Raw genomic sequence first — 18994 nt, 5'->3', positions numbered from 1 at the left:
CGGAGAGGTTCATCCTTTGTCCTGGGCTGTTGTGTTGTTGTGCATGTAGCATTGCTGTGCTGCAGGCACCAGAGGGTTAAATTGATAGAAGAAATCCTTTCAGTGAGCTGCTGGAGTCAGTGAGAGGAAAGAGCAGGAGGAGAGCAGAAGGGAGAGAGTGAGAGAGAGGAGGGAGAGAGAGAGAGGAGAGGAGGGAGAGAGAGAGAGAGAGAGAGAGGAGAGAGAGGAGGGGAGGAGGGAGAGAGAGGAGAGAGAGGAGAGGAGGGAGAGAGAGAGAGAGGAGGGAGGAGAGAGAGGAGGAGAGAGAGAGGAGAGAGAGGAGGGAGAGAGGAGGAGGAGAGAGAGAGAGAGAGAATGAGAGAGAGGAGGGAGGAGAGAGTGAGAGAGAGAGAGGAGAGAGAGGAGGGAGGAGAGAGAGAGAAAGGGAGAGGAGAGAGAGGAGGGAGGGAGGGAGGGGAGAGAGAGAGAGAGAGAAAGGGAGAGGAGGGAAAGAGCAGCGATGATGCCACCGATGTAACCTGTGCCATTACCATAGCTACCCTGTACGTGTTCGTGTGTGTGTGTGTGTGCTCACGCCTCATTTGTGTGTCAACCGACGAGGGGAGGGGGGGGTGGGAGGAGTCACATGTCGCCACTCTCTCATCTGTCTGGCTGTGTGCTCGCTTAGACAAACCTGGTCGCCTGGGAGAGAGAGAGAGAGAGAGAGAGAGAGAGAGAGAGAGAGAGAGAGAGAGAGAGAGGGTGAGAGAGAGGGAGGGAGGGAGGGAGGGAACCAGAGAGAGAGGAATACAGAGCCAGGGAGACAAGAGAAGGGGCCTTTTTTCAGCTGCTAGTTAACGCACAGAGAGAAGGAGAACCAGGAGGAGAGGCCAACGAGACGCTGCATTAGCGAGGGAGAGGGGAGACGGGACCAGGCTTAGAGAGAGAGAGAGAGGGAGAGAAAAAGAGAGAGCGCGAGAGAGGGAGGGAGAGAAAAGAGGCGGTCGCCATGGAGCAGGTGGCTCAGTCTCCGCGTCGCCGCAGCGACAGCTCCGTCAAAGAGTCTCTTTTCTTCCCCGTGCTGGAACGCAACGAGAAGGAGCGCCTGAGGCCTTGAAAGGCGCCGGGTCCATGGAGCGGGGACCACCGATGGACCAGAGACCCAAGCGCTGGACCTGGGGCGGTCAGCCCGGAGACTGCCAGGGTGAGTGCCTGGGGACGGGGGGGGATGCTGGATGATGAGTGTGGGAGAGAGGAGGAGGATGGAAGAGGGATGGCTGGAGGTAACGGAGGAGGTGAATGAAATGAATCTGGGTGTGAAGGCTGCATTGCAGGGTGGGGGGCGCTTGTGTCTCTCAAAAAAGTGCATTTGGATGTGGGGATTGAGCCATTGAGGAAGGAGGAAATTTGATTAGGGTGTGGGTTCTCTGTGTGTGTCTGCCTGTGTGTGTGTGTGTGTGTTTATCTGGTTCTGTACGTATGCGGATATTTTTTGCTATGCTCCTCAGGCATTGCTACCTATTTTAGGCCTGGTGTTTTTTTTTTTAAAGTCATTAGCACTTTAGCTGGAAAAACCTAGCCAGCTCTGCCTGTGTGTGTGTGTGTGTGTGTGTGTGTGTGTAAGGGTGTGAGGGCAGTCCAAGGTACACTGCTGGCACCACATCCTGTTCTCCCCCTCGGAGCTCAGCGGCGGCTGTTTTCAGGGAGTTGCCCGGCTGTGGCGTGCGCTCTGACGCCTCAAGGTTAGCGCTGACGCCCTCTCCTCCCGTCAACCTCCCGTCCACCAGGTCGTTATCTCCGAGCCGACACACGGCGGAAGCACCACGGCACGCCGCGCTAAATCACCGGCTCGGAGCAAAAACCAACATGGAACAAATTAGCTCCCAAATGCAGTCCGTCAAACTAGCCTGTCAGTCTGCTGGTCCAGCTGTCGCCCTCCCCCCCATCCCTCCCTGCCCCCCTCATCTCTAAACCTCCGGTGAGATTACTTACTGCGTAGGTAAACACCCAGTGCTCTGCTACAGTCAGACACACACTCTCCCCTCTCCCTCAGGACAGAACACACTGCTGCTGCTGACGGAATGATTATTTGGCTTATTTGGAAAAAAAGGTCTTTTTTAATAACCCAGATGTGCAGATGTACAGATGTACAAATAAGGTTTGATTAAAACAAGAGATGCGGAGAGAGAGGGACAGTGAACGAGAGATGCGCTAAGGCTGAGGCTCCTGTCTTGGAAGGGAGGGAGACAAGTGCACCAGCCAGCCAGGCCCTGTGGTGCATTCATAACGACATCAATTATTTAGACTGTCCAAGAGCAGCGTCCGCTCACGAGGTGATCCACCCCCGGACCTGCTCTGGCATCTGGGTCCAGCCGATCGGTGGGACAGCAGCACTCAGGACCACCAGGGACGGGGGGGGGTGAGCGAGCGACTGACCCAGGATCAGAGTATTGAGAGCGGTGACAAAAATCCTATTTTGATCCATACGGCCGGCTAAGCTAAGTGCTCCGACTGGGAGGCCGTTTTTTGCGGTGGTGCCTGATGCAGTTAGTGCTCTTGAGAAACCTGATCTATGCAGTGATAGGCCCCTTGCAGTGCGCGTCTTTCAACATCCTCCTGCTTTTTTCCCCCTTAACTGTAGATTTCATTACCAGGATGCTCACCTTACATATGATAACCCGTGCAGTTTGTATTACCATTACGAAGGCTCTCGGCTGGAGCCTGCTAGCCCTTTGTTACAATTTTGCTGACCCTTCTCTCATAAATGAGCCATTTTGTTGATACTGCTGAGGTATGTTTTCAGAACAGGCTCGCTCGTGAAATGCAGTCTCTCATGCAGCTTTTCCCATCCTCATTGTTTGGGCTCTAGCTAACGCAACTTTACTTTTCCTGAGTGTGTGGCCACAGCTGTTTCACAGCAGCTCCTGGGTACTGTTAAAATGAACCCTGACATGAAGAGGCTGCCACTGCTATGTTAATTCCCATGTGTCATTTACTCTCATTAACGCTGGTTGTGTGTGTGTGTTTTTTTGTTTTGCTTGTGTGGCTTTCCTCCCTCTCTCTGTGTGTGTACGACGGTACCTGCTGCCCAGGTGACCTTAAGACCGCCCCGCCTTCTCACTCCTCGTTAGCCCATGACCCCGCGTCTGCCAGCCCCTCCCGGATGGGTACTGACCTGCTCCTCCTCTCTGCTCCACCTCACTCTGTGTTCTTTACCTGACGCACCACAGTAGCCTGCCATTGTGTGTGTGTGTGTGTGTGTGTGTGTGTGTGTGTGTGTGTGTTCTCTGTGTTCTTTACCTGACGCACCACAGAAGCCTGCCATAGTGTACCTGCACTGCATGCACACATATAATGGGTTTGGAATGGTGATTGTGTTTTCTGTGTGTGTGTGTGTGTGTGTGTATTCACTGCTCACTGATATTTGGTAACCTTCACATTTGCAATTTCACAGTGTTGTCATGGTTATGCAGACTAATGATCATCAGTGTGTTTTTGGTCTTGGTGTGTATTTCTCTCTTCCCCCTGTGCTGTGCTGTGTGTTGTGCTGTGCTGTGCTGTGCTGTGCTGTGCTGTGCTGTGCTGTGCTGTGCTGTGTGTTGTGCTGTGCTGTGCTGTGCTGTGCTGTGCTGTGCTGTGCTGTGCTGTGCTGTGCTGTGTTGTGTTGTGCTGTGTGCTGTGCTGTGCTGTGCTGTGCTGTGCTGTGCTGTGCTGTGCTGTGTTGTGTTGTGCTGCATCTTCTCTTTTGTTAACCCTTTGCCTGATTTCTCTCAAGAGGTTTGGAAAAGCCTGTGATGGTAATCATCACAGATACATCAATTAATTATTCAAGATATCGCGCTGCCGCCTCTTCCTCTCCTCACTGGGTGTATCTGCTACAGTGGAGGGGTGGGTGTGTGTGTGTGTGTGTGTGTGTGTATATGGGGGCTTCCTGTCTTGGCTGTGGTGGGTGGAAGATGAACGATGGAAGACCCCATCCAACACACACGTCTCCTCTTGCGCCTCGAGCGGCGGCAGCTCCTCTGCTCTCGCAGAGAGGAGGCTGAGGCCACTGGATCTGGAGCTGTGTGTGTGTGTCTGTGTGTGTGTGTGTGTGTCTGTGTGTGTGTGTGTGTGTGTGTGTGTGTGGCTGTGTGTGTGTGTGTGTGTGTGTGTGTGTGTGTGTGTGTGTGTGTGTGTGTGTGTGTGTGTGTGTCTGTGTGTGTGTGTGTGGCTGTGTGTGTGTGTATGTGTGTGTGTATGTGTGTGTGGCTATGTGTGTGATGCTGTGTGTGTGTGTGTGTGTGTGTATGTGTCCTGTTGGGTTTGCTTCTGCGCCCAAAATCACATTAAGGCTCCTGCCCAGCAGCAGCATCAACAGCAGTTTGCTCCAGCAGTGCCTCTTCATCATGGTCATGTACATACATATAAATACACACACACGCACACACACACACACACGCACACACACACACACGCACACACAGACACATACACACATAGGGATGGGCATCGTTAAGAAATTATATAGATTCCTTATCGATTCCCATACACACACACATACAGTACACTCTATCTCTTATGTTCATACACACACATATCACACAAACACACATACATGTCTCTCTCTCTCACACACACACACACACACACACACACGCAAACACACACATACTACCCCACTCTCTCATATACAGACACAACTACAAATAAATATATGCACTCCTTGAAACGCAACTAGGACAGCACCCACACTCTGAGAAACACCCTAAGGTCTACTTACTGCCAACTGAGTCTGCTTTATGTAAATTAGTGCTTATCTGAATTCTGCCTCTTCACCCAGTGCTAGACCCTAAGAACAAAAATATCCAAAGCAAATTATCGTTTGATATATTCCAGCTAACCTGTCAAGCTTATTAGAATAGAGCTCTTTTTGTTTGTTAATTGTCCCTTTTGAACTGATACATCCATTTCTCCTTTTGTTATTGTGACTGTGCGGTGTGGATGTTGGTATTTGTATCTCTGATGTTGGTTTATCTTTTTGTTATTGTGGCTGTGCGGTGTGGATGTTGGTATTTGTATCTCTGATGTTGGTTTATCTTTTTGTTATTGTGGCTGTGTGGTGTGGATGTTGATATTGGTATGGTATCTATGATGTTGGTTTATATTTTTGTTATTGTGGCAGTGTGGTGTGGATGTTGATATTGGTATGGTATCTATGATGTTGGTTTATATTTTTGTTATTGTGGCAGTGTGGTGTGGATGTTGATATTGGTATGGTATCTATGATGTTGGTTTATATTTTTGTTATTGTGGCAGTGTGGTGTGGATGTTGATATTGGTATGGTATCTATGATGTTGGTTTATCTTTTTGTTATTGTGGCAGTGTGGTGTGGATGTGGATGTTGATATGGTATCTATGATGTTGGTTTATCTTTTATTCTCCTTTCCTCTCGTCATGCTTGTTTACCCGTGGACTGCCTTGCCGTCGTGCTGTGATGACTGTCCTGCCGTCGTGCTGTTATGACTGTCTCATCTCTGAAGTGGCTGATTACATGACCTTGTCTGAGTCTCAGGACTCGTCCCTCAACAAACGTCTGTCCTCCTCCTCCACATTACCCAGTGTCACAGAGAGAGGCAAGTGTGTGTGTGTGTGTGTGTGTGTGTGTGTGTGTGTGTGTGTGTGTGTGTGTGTGTGTGTGTGTGTGTGTCTGCCTCTGAAATAGCTGTCATAAATCCTATTTATTCAATTTGCTCCGTCTCTTCCCGTCTCCCTCCGTCGTGACCTCTGACCCCTGTCGTCTCCTACCTTTGTCCTCGTTTAGCTTCGCCCAGCCCCCACCGGTCTCCCTACAGGGGCTCCCCCAGCCGAGCGGAACGCAAGAAGAACAACAACGGCAGCACGCCGGGGCCCATCATGGAACCCAAGGAACCGTCCAAGGAACCGCCCAAGGAACCCAAGACCCCTCAGGTCCGTTCATCCGCCATCTCACTGGTGGAATCTCTTTCTCGCTCAAAAGCAAATGGGCTCACATAGTTCCGTTCAGACAGTTATATTTGGTGCACAGCACTGTGGGACACATGTCGCCGTGGAGCTGGTCTCCTAGCAACAGTACCACTCCGATCGTTTCCAGTCCAGCCACGTCAAACTGGAATCTGTTGCACGCTATGCATGGCCAAGGCTCACATATTTACACAACACACACACACACACACACACACACACACACACACACACTTGCTTTGTCTTCCCACCCAGGGAACCACACAGTTTAATTATGTGTAACTCGGGCACATGTATTTGCATGTGTAACTAAGCCCAGCAGCTTTGTCTCTGTTCTGTTCTCAGATGGAAAAACAGGTGGGATGCACCACCCCCACCCTGATAGACCCATCCCCCAAACGTCTTGAGTCCCCCACCACACCAACCAAAAGTGCCTCTACCAAGACACAAAAGCATCACGGCACCCCTAAAAGGTTCCACCTTATTTTCTCTACTTATATTTTTAATTGTTAAATATTTTTGTCAAGGTAATATTCTGACAGTTATTTAAATGTAACACATCAACACCAACGTAAATCATTTCATTTGACTCTAGTGTCATCAGAATGTCACTGCATGTTGAAACACTATCTGTATATACAGTGCCCATAAAAAGTATTCATCTCCCCTTGGATATTTCCTCTTTTACTGTATTTAGAAATGGAATCTTGATCAATTTATTTTGCCCTTTTTTACAATAATTTACAAAAATCCCCTCTTTAATGTCAAAGTGAAAACAGATTTCTACAAATAATTAAAATCTATAATGCAAAATTTTATATGTATTCACCCCCTTCAAGTCAGCATTTAGTAGATGCACCTTTTGCCACAATTAAGTCTCAGTTAGGCCTGCTTATCTGGATACTGCCATTTTACTCCATTTTTCTTTGCAAAACTGCTCAAGCTCTGTCAGGTTGGAAGGGCATCACGTGTGAACAGCCCATTTCAGCTCTGTCAGGTTGGAAGGGCATCACGTGTGAACAGCCTTTTTCAAGTCCAGCCACAGATTTTCTATAGGATTGAGGTCTGGGGTTTGACTCGGCCACTCCAGAACATTCGAGTATCCCCACAGCATGATTTTTGTAAATTATTATAAAAAAAAGCCCAATTAAATTGATCAAGATTCAATTTATAAAAGCAGTAAAAGGGAAATATCCAAGGGCAGGGGGATGAATTTCTTTTATAGGCACTGTACTAGCGGATACTAGCTGATGCTATTGTTACAAAACCCTTTTTGGTAGCAGGGTCAGATCGTCCAAGAGCCGCACCCAGTCCCCCTGTTCCCCAGGACAGTACCCGCCGTCCCCGATGAGACACCGCGCGTCCACCCCATGCGACGGCCCTCGGAGGCTGGAGGGCGAGGAGAAGGCGGCCATGGAGACCCGGGGCACCAGTACCCTGGAGAGGAAGACCTCCAGGTCTGAGAACGCCGAGCGCAAAATGCCCAAGTCTGCCAGCCGGGATCTTGGAGAGCGCAGCGCAGGTGAACTCCTGACTTTAATATCCAGCCGATTGAGGCAACAGCTATACAAGGCAACAAAGGCGTGTCTGCTAAATGTAATAGAATAAAAGGCTTCCTCTGAGAGTTATTTGCACTCATTGATTGATTTTGTATCCCTCAAATGCCTTTTTTTGTGTTTGTATGTGTGTATCCTAAATGCTGGCTTTTGTCTTGCTTTTGTATATCTATGTAGGCTACTACAAGTGCAGTCTCTTCATCCACACACCTTTCTCGCATTGTGGACATAAATAAATGATTAGAGTGTGTGTGTGTGTGTGTGTGTGTGTGTGTTTGTAGAGTCCCCAGGTACCCCCACAGGGAAGTCCTTTGCGGGGACCACTGATGCGGAGGAGGCCGCCAGACTGCTGGCCGAGAGGCGTAGACAAGCCCGCGTGCAGAAGGAGCTTGAGGACAAGCAGCGCGCTGAGGAAGAGAGGTACACGACACGCCACACGACGCGCCACACGACGCGTCACACGACACCCATACGACACGCCACACGACGCGACACACTACACGGTACAGCCGCACATAACGCCATCGCCTTACATCCGCACATAACGCCAGCCGCGCAGCTGAATCGTTCCCTTTCACGGAGCATACAAATTGTTTTAGAAGACTGGTCTAATGCTTTCGAATGTGAGGGCGACTGCCACGCTGGTATAGCCAGTTCCGTTGATTATTGTGGAAGCTAATTGTTGCGACATGAAAAGATACTTTTCAGTTGCACGTCTGATGCTGCATACTTGTAAACACCTGTTTTGGACCTCATACTGATGCTCCTGAGCTCCTGGGACCTGTTTCCTACAGTCCTGGACTAAAAGCCAACTTCAATGGAAATTTCCTTTGAGAAAGAGCTCTAGCTCTGGGACTGGGACTAGGACTAGGCTTAATCCATGTACGGGATGCCAGCCCCTGGAGTTTAGTAAGTGGCTATGATTACCAGAGATATATACACTACACTATATTATAAAGTTTGGGGTCACTTCCATTTCCATTCCACTCCATTATAGACCGAATACCAGCTGAGATCAGTTGCATTTTTTTTTTCAGATTACATTATGTGCTTACATAATTGCAAAAGGGTTCTCCAATGTTTTCTCAGCTAGCCTTTTAAAAATGATATCAGATTAGTAAACAGAATGTGCCTTTGGAACATTGGATGAATGTTGCTGATAATGGGCAATGTAGATATTGCATTAAAGATCAGCCATTTCTTTCTACAACAGTCAAGAACCTTTTTGCTTACCTTTTTCCTTTATGTTATGTTTACACAAAAGGTGCATTCTTGGATGGAATAAAAGTGATTTTTCTATATGGTTTATTTATCTTTCTCTTAAGCCTGTGAGGGCACTGTTCAGAATCCCCCGATTAAATAAGAACTCTGGCATGAATCATGAGACCCCATATTTATGCCCACAGAGTGTAGCGCTGTAACTGCCATTTTTTAGCCTTCAGGAGGACTTTTTTCACCACAGTGTTTCCAATACATACACACACACACACACACACATGCTCACCAGCTACACACTCTCTCACACATATTCACCAGCTAATTGGATGGCTTCAGTAGTTAAGAGAGGGTTGGGGGCTAACGTGGTCATCGTGATCAGCACGCCTCTGGGGTCCATAACTGCTATGGAAAATCAAGGTGTGTCTTCTGTTCCAATACTGTCCATGATCCAAACAGCAGAACAATTTGCATGCAGTGTTTCCCATACATTGACTTATTTGTGACGGCCCACCACAATATCAACATTGACCACCACACAATGATTTTCCAGGTTGTACTAAATTGTGCTTAAATCTGGTTTGCATCATAACCACGCTGTGTTAATTAAAAACTGTTGTATTCAAGTTAATTCTGCAAACCAACCACCACAAATGGAATTCAATTCTGTGGGAAACACAGCACACAGCTTCTTGATATAAAATAGGTTAAGGTCTCCTTGAGCTTTTGAATAAGCCATCATGACATTTGAAATGACAATGAAATCATTCTTATCTATTGGGTGACCAGACTCTTGTTTTGATTGCATGTCAGTGGAAGTGATGGGGCTTTATCGCATAAGAGAAATAGGAGCAATGCTTAGCGATGCATGAAACAATCAATCAAACCTAACAGGCTCTGAAATGAGCTGGTTAACAGTCCAGTCCTTAGTCAAATCCAGGCTCACAGAGTATGTCAGATGGGAGTCTGGCTTTCAGTGATTAAATGGAAGGGTGTGACTGTGCATATTTTCATGGCTGTGTGTGTGTGTGTGTGTGTGTGTGTTGTGTGAATGAGCGTGTGTATGTGTTCCTGTATGTACGTGATCATTGCTCAAGACCCTATGGATGCATCCGCAGGCTATACATATGCGTACATTTGTGGGATCATTTGCACACATGCATGCATGCCCATTAGTGTGTTTGTATGATTATAGTGTGATTCAACAATGCAACAGTGTGTGTATTTTTGTGTGTGTGTGTGTGTTTCTGTTTGTGTGGTGTATGTGGTTGAACTAACACACATGAACAATGCCTGTTCATATTTTTATATTTACATTCAACAATACAATAGTGTGTGTGTGTGTGTGTGTGTGTTTGTGTGTGTGTGTGTGTGTGTGTGTATTTATGTGTGTGTGTGTGTGTGTGTGTGTGTGTGTGTGTGTGTGTGTGTGTATTGTATACGTGGATGACGTGTTTGTATGCACCCTCTCCCCAGGCTGAGGGCAGAGGAGGAGCAGCGGCGGCAGGAGGAGGCGCGGGAGCAGCAGGAGCAGGCGGCGCTGTGGGCCGAGCAGGAGAGGAGGCGGCAGGAGGAGGCGCGGCAGCAGAAGGAGCTGGAGGACCGGCGTCAGAGGGAGCGGCGCTGGCAGGAGATCCAGGACCAATGGGAACGAGAGGTCAGGGGTCAGACATACTGACATCACACTGTCTACATAGTCTACCCAACATAGTATACTCTACATAGTCTACCCAACATAGTATACCCAACATAGTATACTCTACATAGTCTACCCAACATAGTATACCCAACATAGTCTACCCAACATAGTATACTCTACATAGTCTACCCAACATAGTATACCCAACATAGTATACCCAACATAGTCTACCCAACATAGTATACCCAACATAGTCTACCCAACATAGTATACCCAACATAGTCTACCCAACATAGTATATACTCTACATCAGTGTTTCTCAAACTTTTTCAGACCAAGGACCACTTAACCAATGAAAAAAAACCTCACGGACCACCTAGCTAAAAAAAAAAGAAGAGTAGACGTACTTCAACAGTATATTACACAATAGGCCTCACCTTGCTTATTGTGTCAGAGGATTCATATGATTTAAACTGGCGTAGCATACATAGGCATGTTGCAGAACTGTTTGAATTTACATACAAGTTGGTTCAATATTGCAAACAACTCATCTATATTATATTTTACCACGTCTGCTTGCGGACCACTTGGGATAGCTTGCGGACCACTAGTGGTCCCCGGACCACATTTTGAGAAACACTGCTCTACATGTCTACCCAACATAGTATATCCAACATAGTATACTCTACATAGTCTACCCAACATAGTATACCCAACATAGTATACCCAACATAGTCTACCCAACATAGTATATACTCTACATGTCTACCCAACATAGTATACTCTACATAGTCTACCCAACATAGTCTACCCAATATAGTCTACCCAACATAGTCTACCCAACATAGTCTACCCAACATAGTATACTCTACATAGTCTACCCAACATAGTATACCCAACATAGTCTACCCAATATAGTCTACCCAACATAGTATACTCTACATAGTCTACCCAACATAACAACATAATATACCCAACATAATATACCCAACATAGTATACTCTACATAGTATACCCAACATAGTCTACCCTATATAGTCTACTCTACGTTTACATTTCCATTTAGTCATTTAGTCATCTGCTCTATTTTATTCTATTCTATTCTATTCTATTCTATTATATATATGTTTACTTTTACATTTAGCTGACCTCACACTGCCTATATAGTCTATATATTTACATGGTCAGTTAACTGATGCTTTTATCCAAAACCACTCTTACAACATCTAGTAACACTTCCCACTGTCTACATATTCTGCTCTATTCTATTCTATTCTACTCTATTTTTCTCTATACTTACATATATATTTTTTTTTATTATTTATATTCCATCATTCCATCATTTTAAGATGTGCTAAGACATAACCAAAATGTGCACAATTTATTTCAACTAATAACATTAGATTCTGCCAGCATGCATCTTAGACACCTATTTCAAAGAAAATGAAACATTTATATTGCAAGTATTTACTGAGCTGTGCCTGATACATTACTGATACTGACCGAATGCAATGACGTCATGCCTGTGTGTGTGTGTGTGTGTGTGATTGGTGTGTGTGTGTGTGTGTGTGTGTGTGTGTGTGTGTGTGTGTGTGTGAGCGTGTGTGTGTGTGTGTGTGTGTGCGCAGCGTGTGTGTGTGTGTGTGTGTGCGTCATGGTTACGGGCAGAAAGAGGAGGTGGTGCTTCGGGCCCACCGCGAGGCGGAGCGTAAGCAGCAGGAACGAGAGCTGGTCAAGATTCAGGAGGAGCAGGAGAGACTGCAGAGGAAGAAGGTGGGCATCCATCTTCCACATCAGAGCCCACAGCGCTCTGCTCCTTTGATATTTAACCTCTCTGCAGCTCACACATGTAACAGTGCATTTTACACTGGTGTACAGCAGCATCAAAGGTGGCTGAGTTAGATAGACTGCAGAGAAAGAAGATTCTGTCCCATTTGATTTTATTTGATAACAGTGAACAGATAAGAACTGCAATTGCGAACAGTTGATAGAAGCTTTGAATATAATCTTGCTCATTTTATTCTCATGTAAAATTTGACCCAGACACCTCATTGTATTGTGCAGTTCTAAAACCGTAGACAGAGTACATCAATATATGGAACGTGCCATGCATTAATCTCTTATACAGCAGTTGAGGAGCAGTTGAGATTGCAGACAAAGACAACGATTCGCATGAGATTTTTGCAAATACTTAAATCAGTGTTTCCCATACATTGACTTATTTGTGGCGGCCCACCACAATAACATTGACCACCACACCATGATTTTCCAGGTTATACTAAATTGTGCTTAAATCTGGTTAGCATCATAACCACGCGGCGCTGATTTGTTAAAAACTGTTAATTCTGCAAACCTGCCACCTAGGACATAGAATTCAATTCTGTGGGAAACACTGTCAATCATAAGTAGGGAAAATAGAAAAAACAATATTCTGGACACTACTGGAGTATAGCTTACAATACTGCAGTCTCCAGTTCCAAAGGCACTCCAGAGAAAAAAGACATTGTGATTTCTGTCTTCAAAACAACCTCATGAAAATGTTGGCTAAGGCCTGATGTGAGCATAAACGTGTTGTCATGGAGATGCACATGTACAGGAAGCACCTGTGTATTAACCACAGGGCTGGCGTACATTTACAAAATCAGTACATAAACCACGGTTAATAGTCTAGAAATTATAGTATAGTGTTCTATTACGCTGGATAAACCTGTGTTTTATTTCCATATCGAAGAAGCAAATAGGAGATAGACAATAATCTTAACCCATCGAATTGAGATAGCTGACTTCTGTATAATAATGACTAGAGAAGCTGGGGAGGGAAACAATTCTCTATTCTGCAGTCAAATTGGGATTAGCAGAAGAGACTGCAGTGGAGGAAGTATCTCATGTCTTTCAACACATTCCACCGCACACTGGTTATCCACACACACACACACACACACCCAGCTTGTGCAAGTAAGACACATTCCACTGCACGCTGGTACTCCTCGTGTCAGCCTCTCAGTGCTCATTATAGTAGACAGCTCAGCTGCCGAGGCACTAAATATTTAACACATTTATTTGACACGTCCGGGTGCTGCAGAGGATGTGGGAGCAGATCTTCCACGTCTATCAGGTCGTACAACACTTCCACAACGCTTCCACAACGCTTCCACAACACTTCCACCTCTCTATTAGGTCGTACAACGCTTCCACAATACTTCCACAACGCTTCTACGTCTCTATCAGGTTGTACAATGCTTCAACAACACTTCCACAACGCTTCCACAGCGCTTCCACAACGCTTCCACGTCTCTATAAGGTCGTACAACACTTCCACGGTCTCACACGGAGTTCAGTTCACATCCTGATAATCGGCTGTCATGTAAAATGTTTGTTACAACTGTTCTTATGGGATATTGATTTACATTTGGGATATGAACTTTGCGTAGATGCAAAGCTGGCTCAGTGAAATAAAACAGTGCACTGCTCATCACTGTACTGTCCATTGCTGAAAGAGTGACCTTTCCTCGTTTATTTTGATTACTGTGCTGTTTCCCTCGTAGAGGATCGAGGAGATCATGAAGAGGACACGGAAAAGCGAAGAACCAAAGGTAAATAAGAACCAAAAACAAATAAGAACCAAAGGTGTCCTGGATGAGAACGCAGGTAATACTGCGGTGGTGCGGTGGTGCATTGGTGGGGTCTCATTGGTGGGTTTTCATTGGTGGGGTCTCATTGGTGGGTTTTCATTGGTGGGTTTTCATTGGTGGGGTCTCATTGGTGGGTTCTCATTGGTGGGGTCTCATTGGTGGGTGTTCATTGGTAAGTTCTCATTGGCGGGTTCCGATTGGTGGGTTCTTATTGGTGGGATCTCATTGGTGGGTTTTCATTGGTGGGTTCTCATTGGTGGGGTCCCATTGATGAGTTCTCATTGGTGGGGTTCTCATTGGTGCGTTCTCATTGGTGGGTTCTCATTGGTGGAGTTCTCATTGGTGGGGTTCTCATTGGTGGGTTTTCATTGGTGGGGTTCTCATTGGTGGGTTCTCATTGGTGGGTTTTCATTGGTGGGTTCTCATTGGTGGGGTCCCATTGATGAGTTCTCATTGGTGGGTGTTCATTGGTGAGTTCTCATTGGCGGGTTCCGATTGGTGGGTTCTTATTGGTGGGATCTCATTGGTGGGTTTTCATTGGTGGGTTCTCATTGGTGGGGTCCCATTGATGGGTTCTCATTGGTGGGTTCTCATTGGTGGAGTTCTCATTGGTGGGTTCTCATTGGTGGGTTCTCATTGGCACAATAAAGAGCATACCGGAGGAGCAGCGGCAGCCATTAATCAGACGCTGGTGCGCCGTTTATTCGTTTCTTTTGCGTTTGCTCAGAAAGAAGACGTGCTGGTGGAGTCGCCATCCCCTGAGACGGCGCAAGAGTGCAGAGGTATGCTGAGAGGTTAAATAGAGGTTAAATAGAGGTTAAATAGAGGTTAAATAGAGGTTAATTATCTGTTTCATAACGGGACGGCAGACTTTGACACACATACTGTTTCTCTCTGTTTCCGTCTTGCCCCTCCCCTCTCTCTCTTTTTCTCCCTCTCTCCCACACACACACACACGAATGCACGCGCGCACACACACACACACACACACACACACACACACACACACACACACACATGTACACATAACACAGGGAGCCACAGGGCAACACAAACACATCTCTACTTGTCTGTGTCATAGTTTTATTATTAGGGTTATCACTAGCAACCCCACACAACATACAATAAAGTAAGTGTGCAGACGCACACACACACACACACACACACACACACACCAACTTACAGAGGCACACATCCCACACACACACACACATAAACCTATAGAGGAACACCCCACACACACACATACACACACACACATAAACCTATAGAGGCACACCCCACACACACACACACACACACACACACACACACACACACACACACACACACACACACACACACACACACACACACACACACACACAGCTATAGAGGCACACCCCACATACACACACTCACACACACACACACACACACACACACACACACAGCTATAGAGGCACAGCCCACATACACATACACACACACAGACACACACACACACACACACACACACACAGACACACACACTCACAGCTATAGTCACACCCCACACACACACAAAGTCAGGAGTGTCTGCAGAGTGACTCATCCTGCGAGAAGTCTTTGTGACTTTATGAGAACAGCTCCACTGTGTGGTACGATGGGAAACTTGCTCTCATAGCTTGGAGCATGTTTTTCAAATAGGTCTGTCAAAGTCGCTGCTAAATCATGATAAAACTGACTCACGTAGTCTGTGGTAACCATCTTGTTTTTAAATAGTACATGCAATCATCAGAATGTTCATGTTTTTCTTTGAACGGTGCAGGGATTTAGCTGTTTTTAATGCATTAAGACAAGATCCAAATTTGGCCATTACTAAGTTCAGTTTCTACTGTGACTAAATCCACAGACCTCAAACAGGCCAGCGTGGGTCAGCGGCAGAGACCAGAGCCCCTGGGCGCAGTGGAGTCTCCCCTCATCAGCCTGCAGCCCCTGGAGGCCAAGAGCTGTGTGGCCGATGACCTCTCTGATGGCGTCCAGTCTATGGACGTCAGGTAACCAGACCCACCACATCGTCATTCCTGAGTCACCTCCATTTTGTCTGATTGTTCTGTGTTCAGCTCTTCAAACATTTTCGAAATGAGGAGAGATTAAGTCAGTTGAATTTACGTTGCACATTAGAAAGAATGCCATCTCATTGCATATGGTAGCTATATGGCTCTCTCGTGGGGCTATATTCAGCTCAGTAGTTACCTATTTCAAATCAGCTCCAGAGAGTCGATTGAATTCAGTAATGATACTGATTTTTTTTGCCAATCATTATCATAGTCTGCGCCAATACAATTCCTGATGGATTCAAGTTTCCCAGGAGGACTGATTTGAGAGTGACTGAATTTAGCCCCAAAGCCATGTTGCATGACACTGTGTGTCACATGGTTACTTACTTGTGGGATACCTCTCTTTTGCCGTATCCTACATGTGCCCCCAACCTTTCACCAACCCCTGCCCCCCCCTCCCTCCCTCCTCCTCACCTCCCCCTCCGACCCCCCCACAGCCCTGTATCACGAGATGAGCTCGTCTCTGTAGCAGACTACTCCCCTGTTCCCGAGGCTCCCCAGAGTAGTGTGAGCAATGCCAAGGCACTGGAGGACCTGCTGGAGATTACAGGCCAAGACGCCTACCCCAGTCTTCCCTCCTCCACTACGCTCGGGGACCTCAATAAGAACCTGATTGAGGGCTTCAGCAGGCCCGGGGCTGACTCTCAGCTGATCCAGAGCTCCGCCTCTGACAAGCTTGGCGTCTAAGTAACCAGGTGATAAAAAACAACACATTCACAGTAGCTGTCATGACTCTGTACTGTTTGTCTCCCCCTCATTCCTGAGTGGCTGTCTGTCTGGGCGTTGTTGAAGGTTTGATCGTTGTGAATATTCCTCCCGCTGTGTCCACAGGGTGTGTCGGTGACTCTTGGCCAGTGGAAGAAGAGGAGGAACTGTATCAGCCAATCAGCTTCACCTCTCCAACCTGCAGGAAAACCCCACCACTCCTCGCCCCCAAGCCTCTCAGATGCAAACGCGAAGAGCAAACACTGAATGTTATCTACCGTTAACTCACTCTGACAGAACACACTTAAACATACACTATACTGTACACATCTTGTGCACAAAGACCAACGTGCAATATACACAAAAGCATACACAAAAGCTCACACACAAAAACGCTTTGCCTCTCTGTCAGAGCAGTTCTATTTCAGATTACTCTACGACATATGCTGCCTGTGCAGTTCAATGTAATATATTGTAGCAACTCTATATTCACCTCCTCCTCCCTAGCGTTTGATGGAGGAGCCCGCCATTTAGTCCTGTAGCAGTTCAACATTTCTTTTGATGTATTACGCTGTCTTGAGAGTATTCTGACCAGCAGTCTTGCAGTGCACTGTAGAAGTGATTTTGTGTAATTTTGCGTCTCAATGGTGTGTTGTATCATATGGCTCGAGAAAACTTTACTGTATGATCATGAATTGCATTTCTGATCACAATCAAGGCTATGTAGACTAATAAGTATGCAAAATGCAAGCATACAGTGAATAAAACTATAACATAATACACTATTACACCATGTCACATCATTGTAAATAACAACAACAACAAATGGCTCCTCGATCCTTTTTGTTTTCAGACTCTGTCACTGAACTGTGAAACCAACGTCTGTGGTTTGAACACTGTAAAAAGTTGCACTGTATTATCCTCTGTCCCGTTGCTCACGGTCGCTTTATATTTTGCTGTAAACGCTGCTCTTGCTGCTCATGACTCTAGCCTCGCCTCGGGGAGATCATGGAGCAAAGTCGGTTATGCAAAAGAGTGTACGGCATTGAAAGACTCTGCAAGTACATCTGCAAAACCCTACAAATGTACAAATGTGCCTCGTAGAGTGCCACAAATGAAAAGGTTCACAATGTGTAAAGAAAAAACACCATCACCATTACTTACCCTGTTAAGACTGCCCTGTCGTCCATGTTGCGCTATGCAGGATGTCAGGGCGCAGCATGTGTGCTTTGTGCAGTTTTTCATTTACTGGTGAAGTCCTTAAGAAACAGGTGGCAGATTCAAATAAAATGTTTATAGTATGACATATTCCTCCAGATGTCAATTGTTTAGGACCAATCAGGGTGGAATTCCCTGTCATAGAAAGAGTGAACAGCTGTGTCACGGGCTGCAAAGGTAGATTGACTGTGTGTGTCTGTGTCTCTCCGACACCTGTCTTCATCTGATCACAATCCCCTCTGTTCCCGCCCAATCATCCTACTGTTGACATGCTAAGAATTCTCCTCATCAGTTTTACTGTGAAATATGATAGAGGGAAAAAAACATTTTATCTTGAATATTGGAAAGTAAAACTTGGTTCATTTCTGCTTTGTGGAATATGTAGACACACGCATGGAGCTTCAGCACTGGGGGAGAGCATTAATAAAACACTGATTGGTCATACTTTGTCTTGTTTCATTTGTGACTTAAAATTAATTGATGGATGGAGAAAATACATAAAATAAATAAATATCTAATATTAGCCTAACTACTGAACCTCAGAAAGCCGATTGTGGCAACGGTTTTGGCCTACTTGTTGAATAGGACAGTTCCTGGTTGGCTATTTTACTGCTAGGGAATTCTAGAAAGGAGCAGAAAACTTGATAATGCAGATGTGTTTTGTGACAGAAAGCAAAAGAATACCATACAAGTAGACCTGTCTTAAGATGTTTTACTATTTGCATGAAAATAGGCTACAAGACCTTGAAAACTCAGTATGACATTAGACAACACAGGCTAGCGTATTTCTTTGTTGATCCTAAACAAATTTCATTAGGGATACGTTTTTCATGGGTAAGTGTGTGCTGTATTGTATATTATATATTTTTACATACTGTAAAAAGAAGAATACAAACAAAATCGGTGGAGTGAAACATACTGACTGTTGGGGCGCTGTAGTAAATACAATGTACATTTTTGCACCGGAAGTGTGTCAGGGCTGAAAA

At 45.9% G+C, this 18994-nt stretch overlaps 1 protein-coding gene across 1 annotated transcript; it reads left to right on the top strand.

Annotated features, from left to right (window-relative positions):
- The first annotated feature begins 775 nt into the window (after positions 1 to 775).
- On the top strand, positions 776 to 18450 carry LOC125309487 (MAP7 domain-containing protein 2-like). Its single transcript, XM_048266451.1, is given in 15 exon segments — positions 776 to 1082; positions 1085 to 1183; positions 3072 to 3146; positions 5503 to 5595; positions 5784 to 5929; positions 6308 to 6435; positions 7243 to 7484; positions 7800 to 7938; positions 10210 to 10390; positions 12041 to 12145; positions 13918 to 13965; positions 14732 to 14786; positions 15878 to 16022; positions 16523 to 16780; positions 16917 to 18450. Coding segments are annotated over 14 exon segments (1800 nt in total). The 5' UTR covers positions 776 to 988; the 3' UTR covers positions 16773 to 16780; positions 16917 to 18450.
- Positions 18451 to 18994: the final 544 nt, after the last annotated feature.

This window comes from Alosa alosa, chromosome 16 (assembly GCF_017589495.1).
Source record: "Alosa alosa isolate M-15738 ecotype Scorff River chromosome 16, AALO_Geno_1.1, whole genome shotgun sequence".
NCBI classification, from domain to species: domain Eukaryota; kingdom Metazoa; phylum Chordata; class Actinopteri; order Clupeiformes; family Clupeidae; genus Alosa; species Alosa alosa.
Note: the sequence above shows the minus strand (reverse complement) of the source record. Positions and strands in the feature narration are given on the sequence as shown.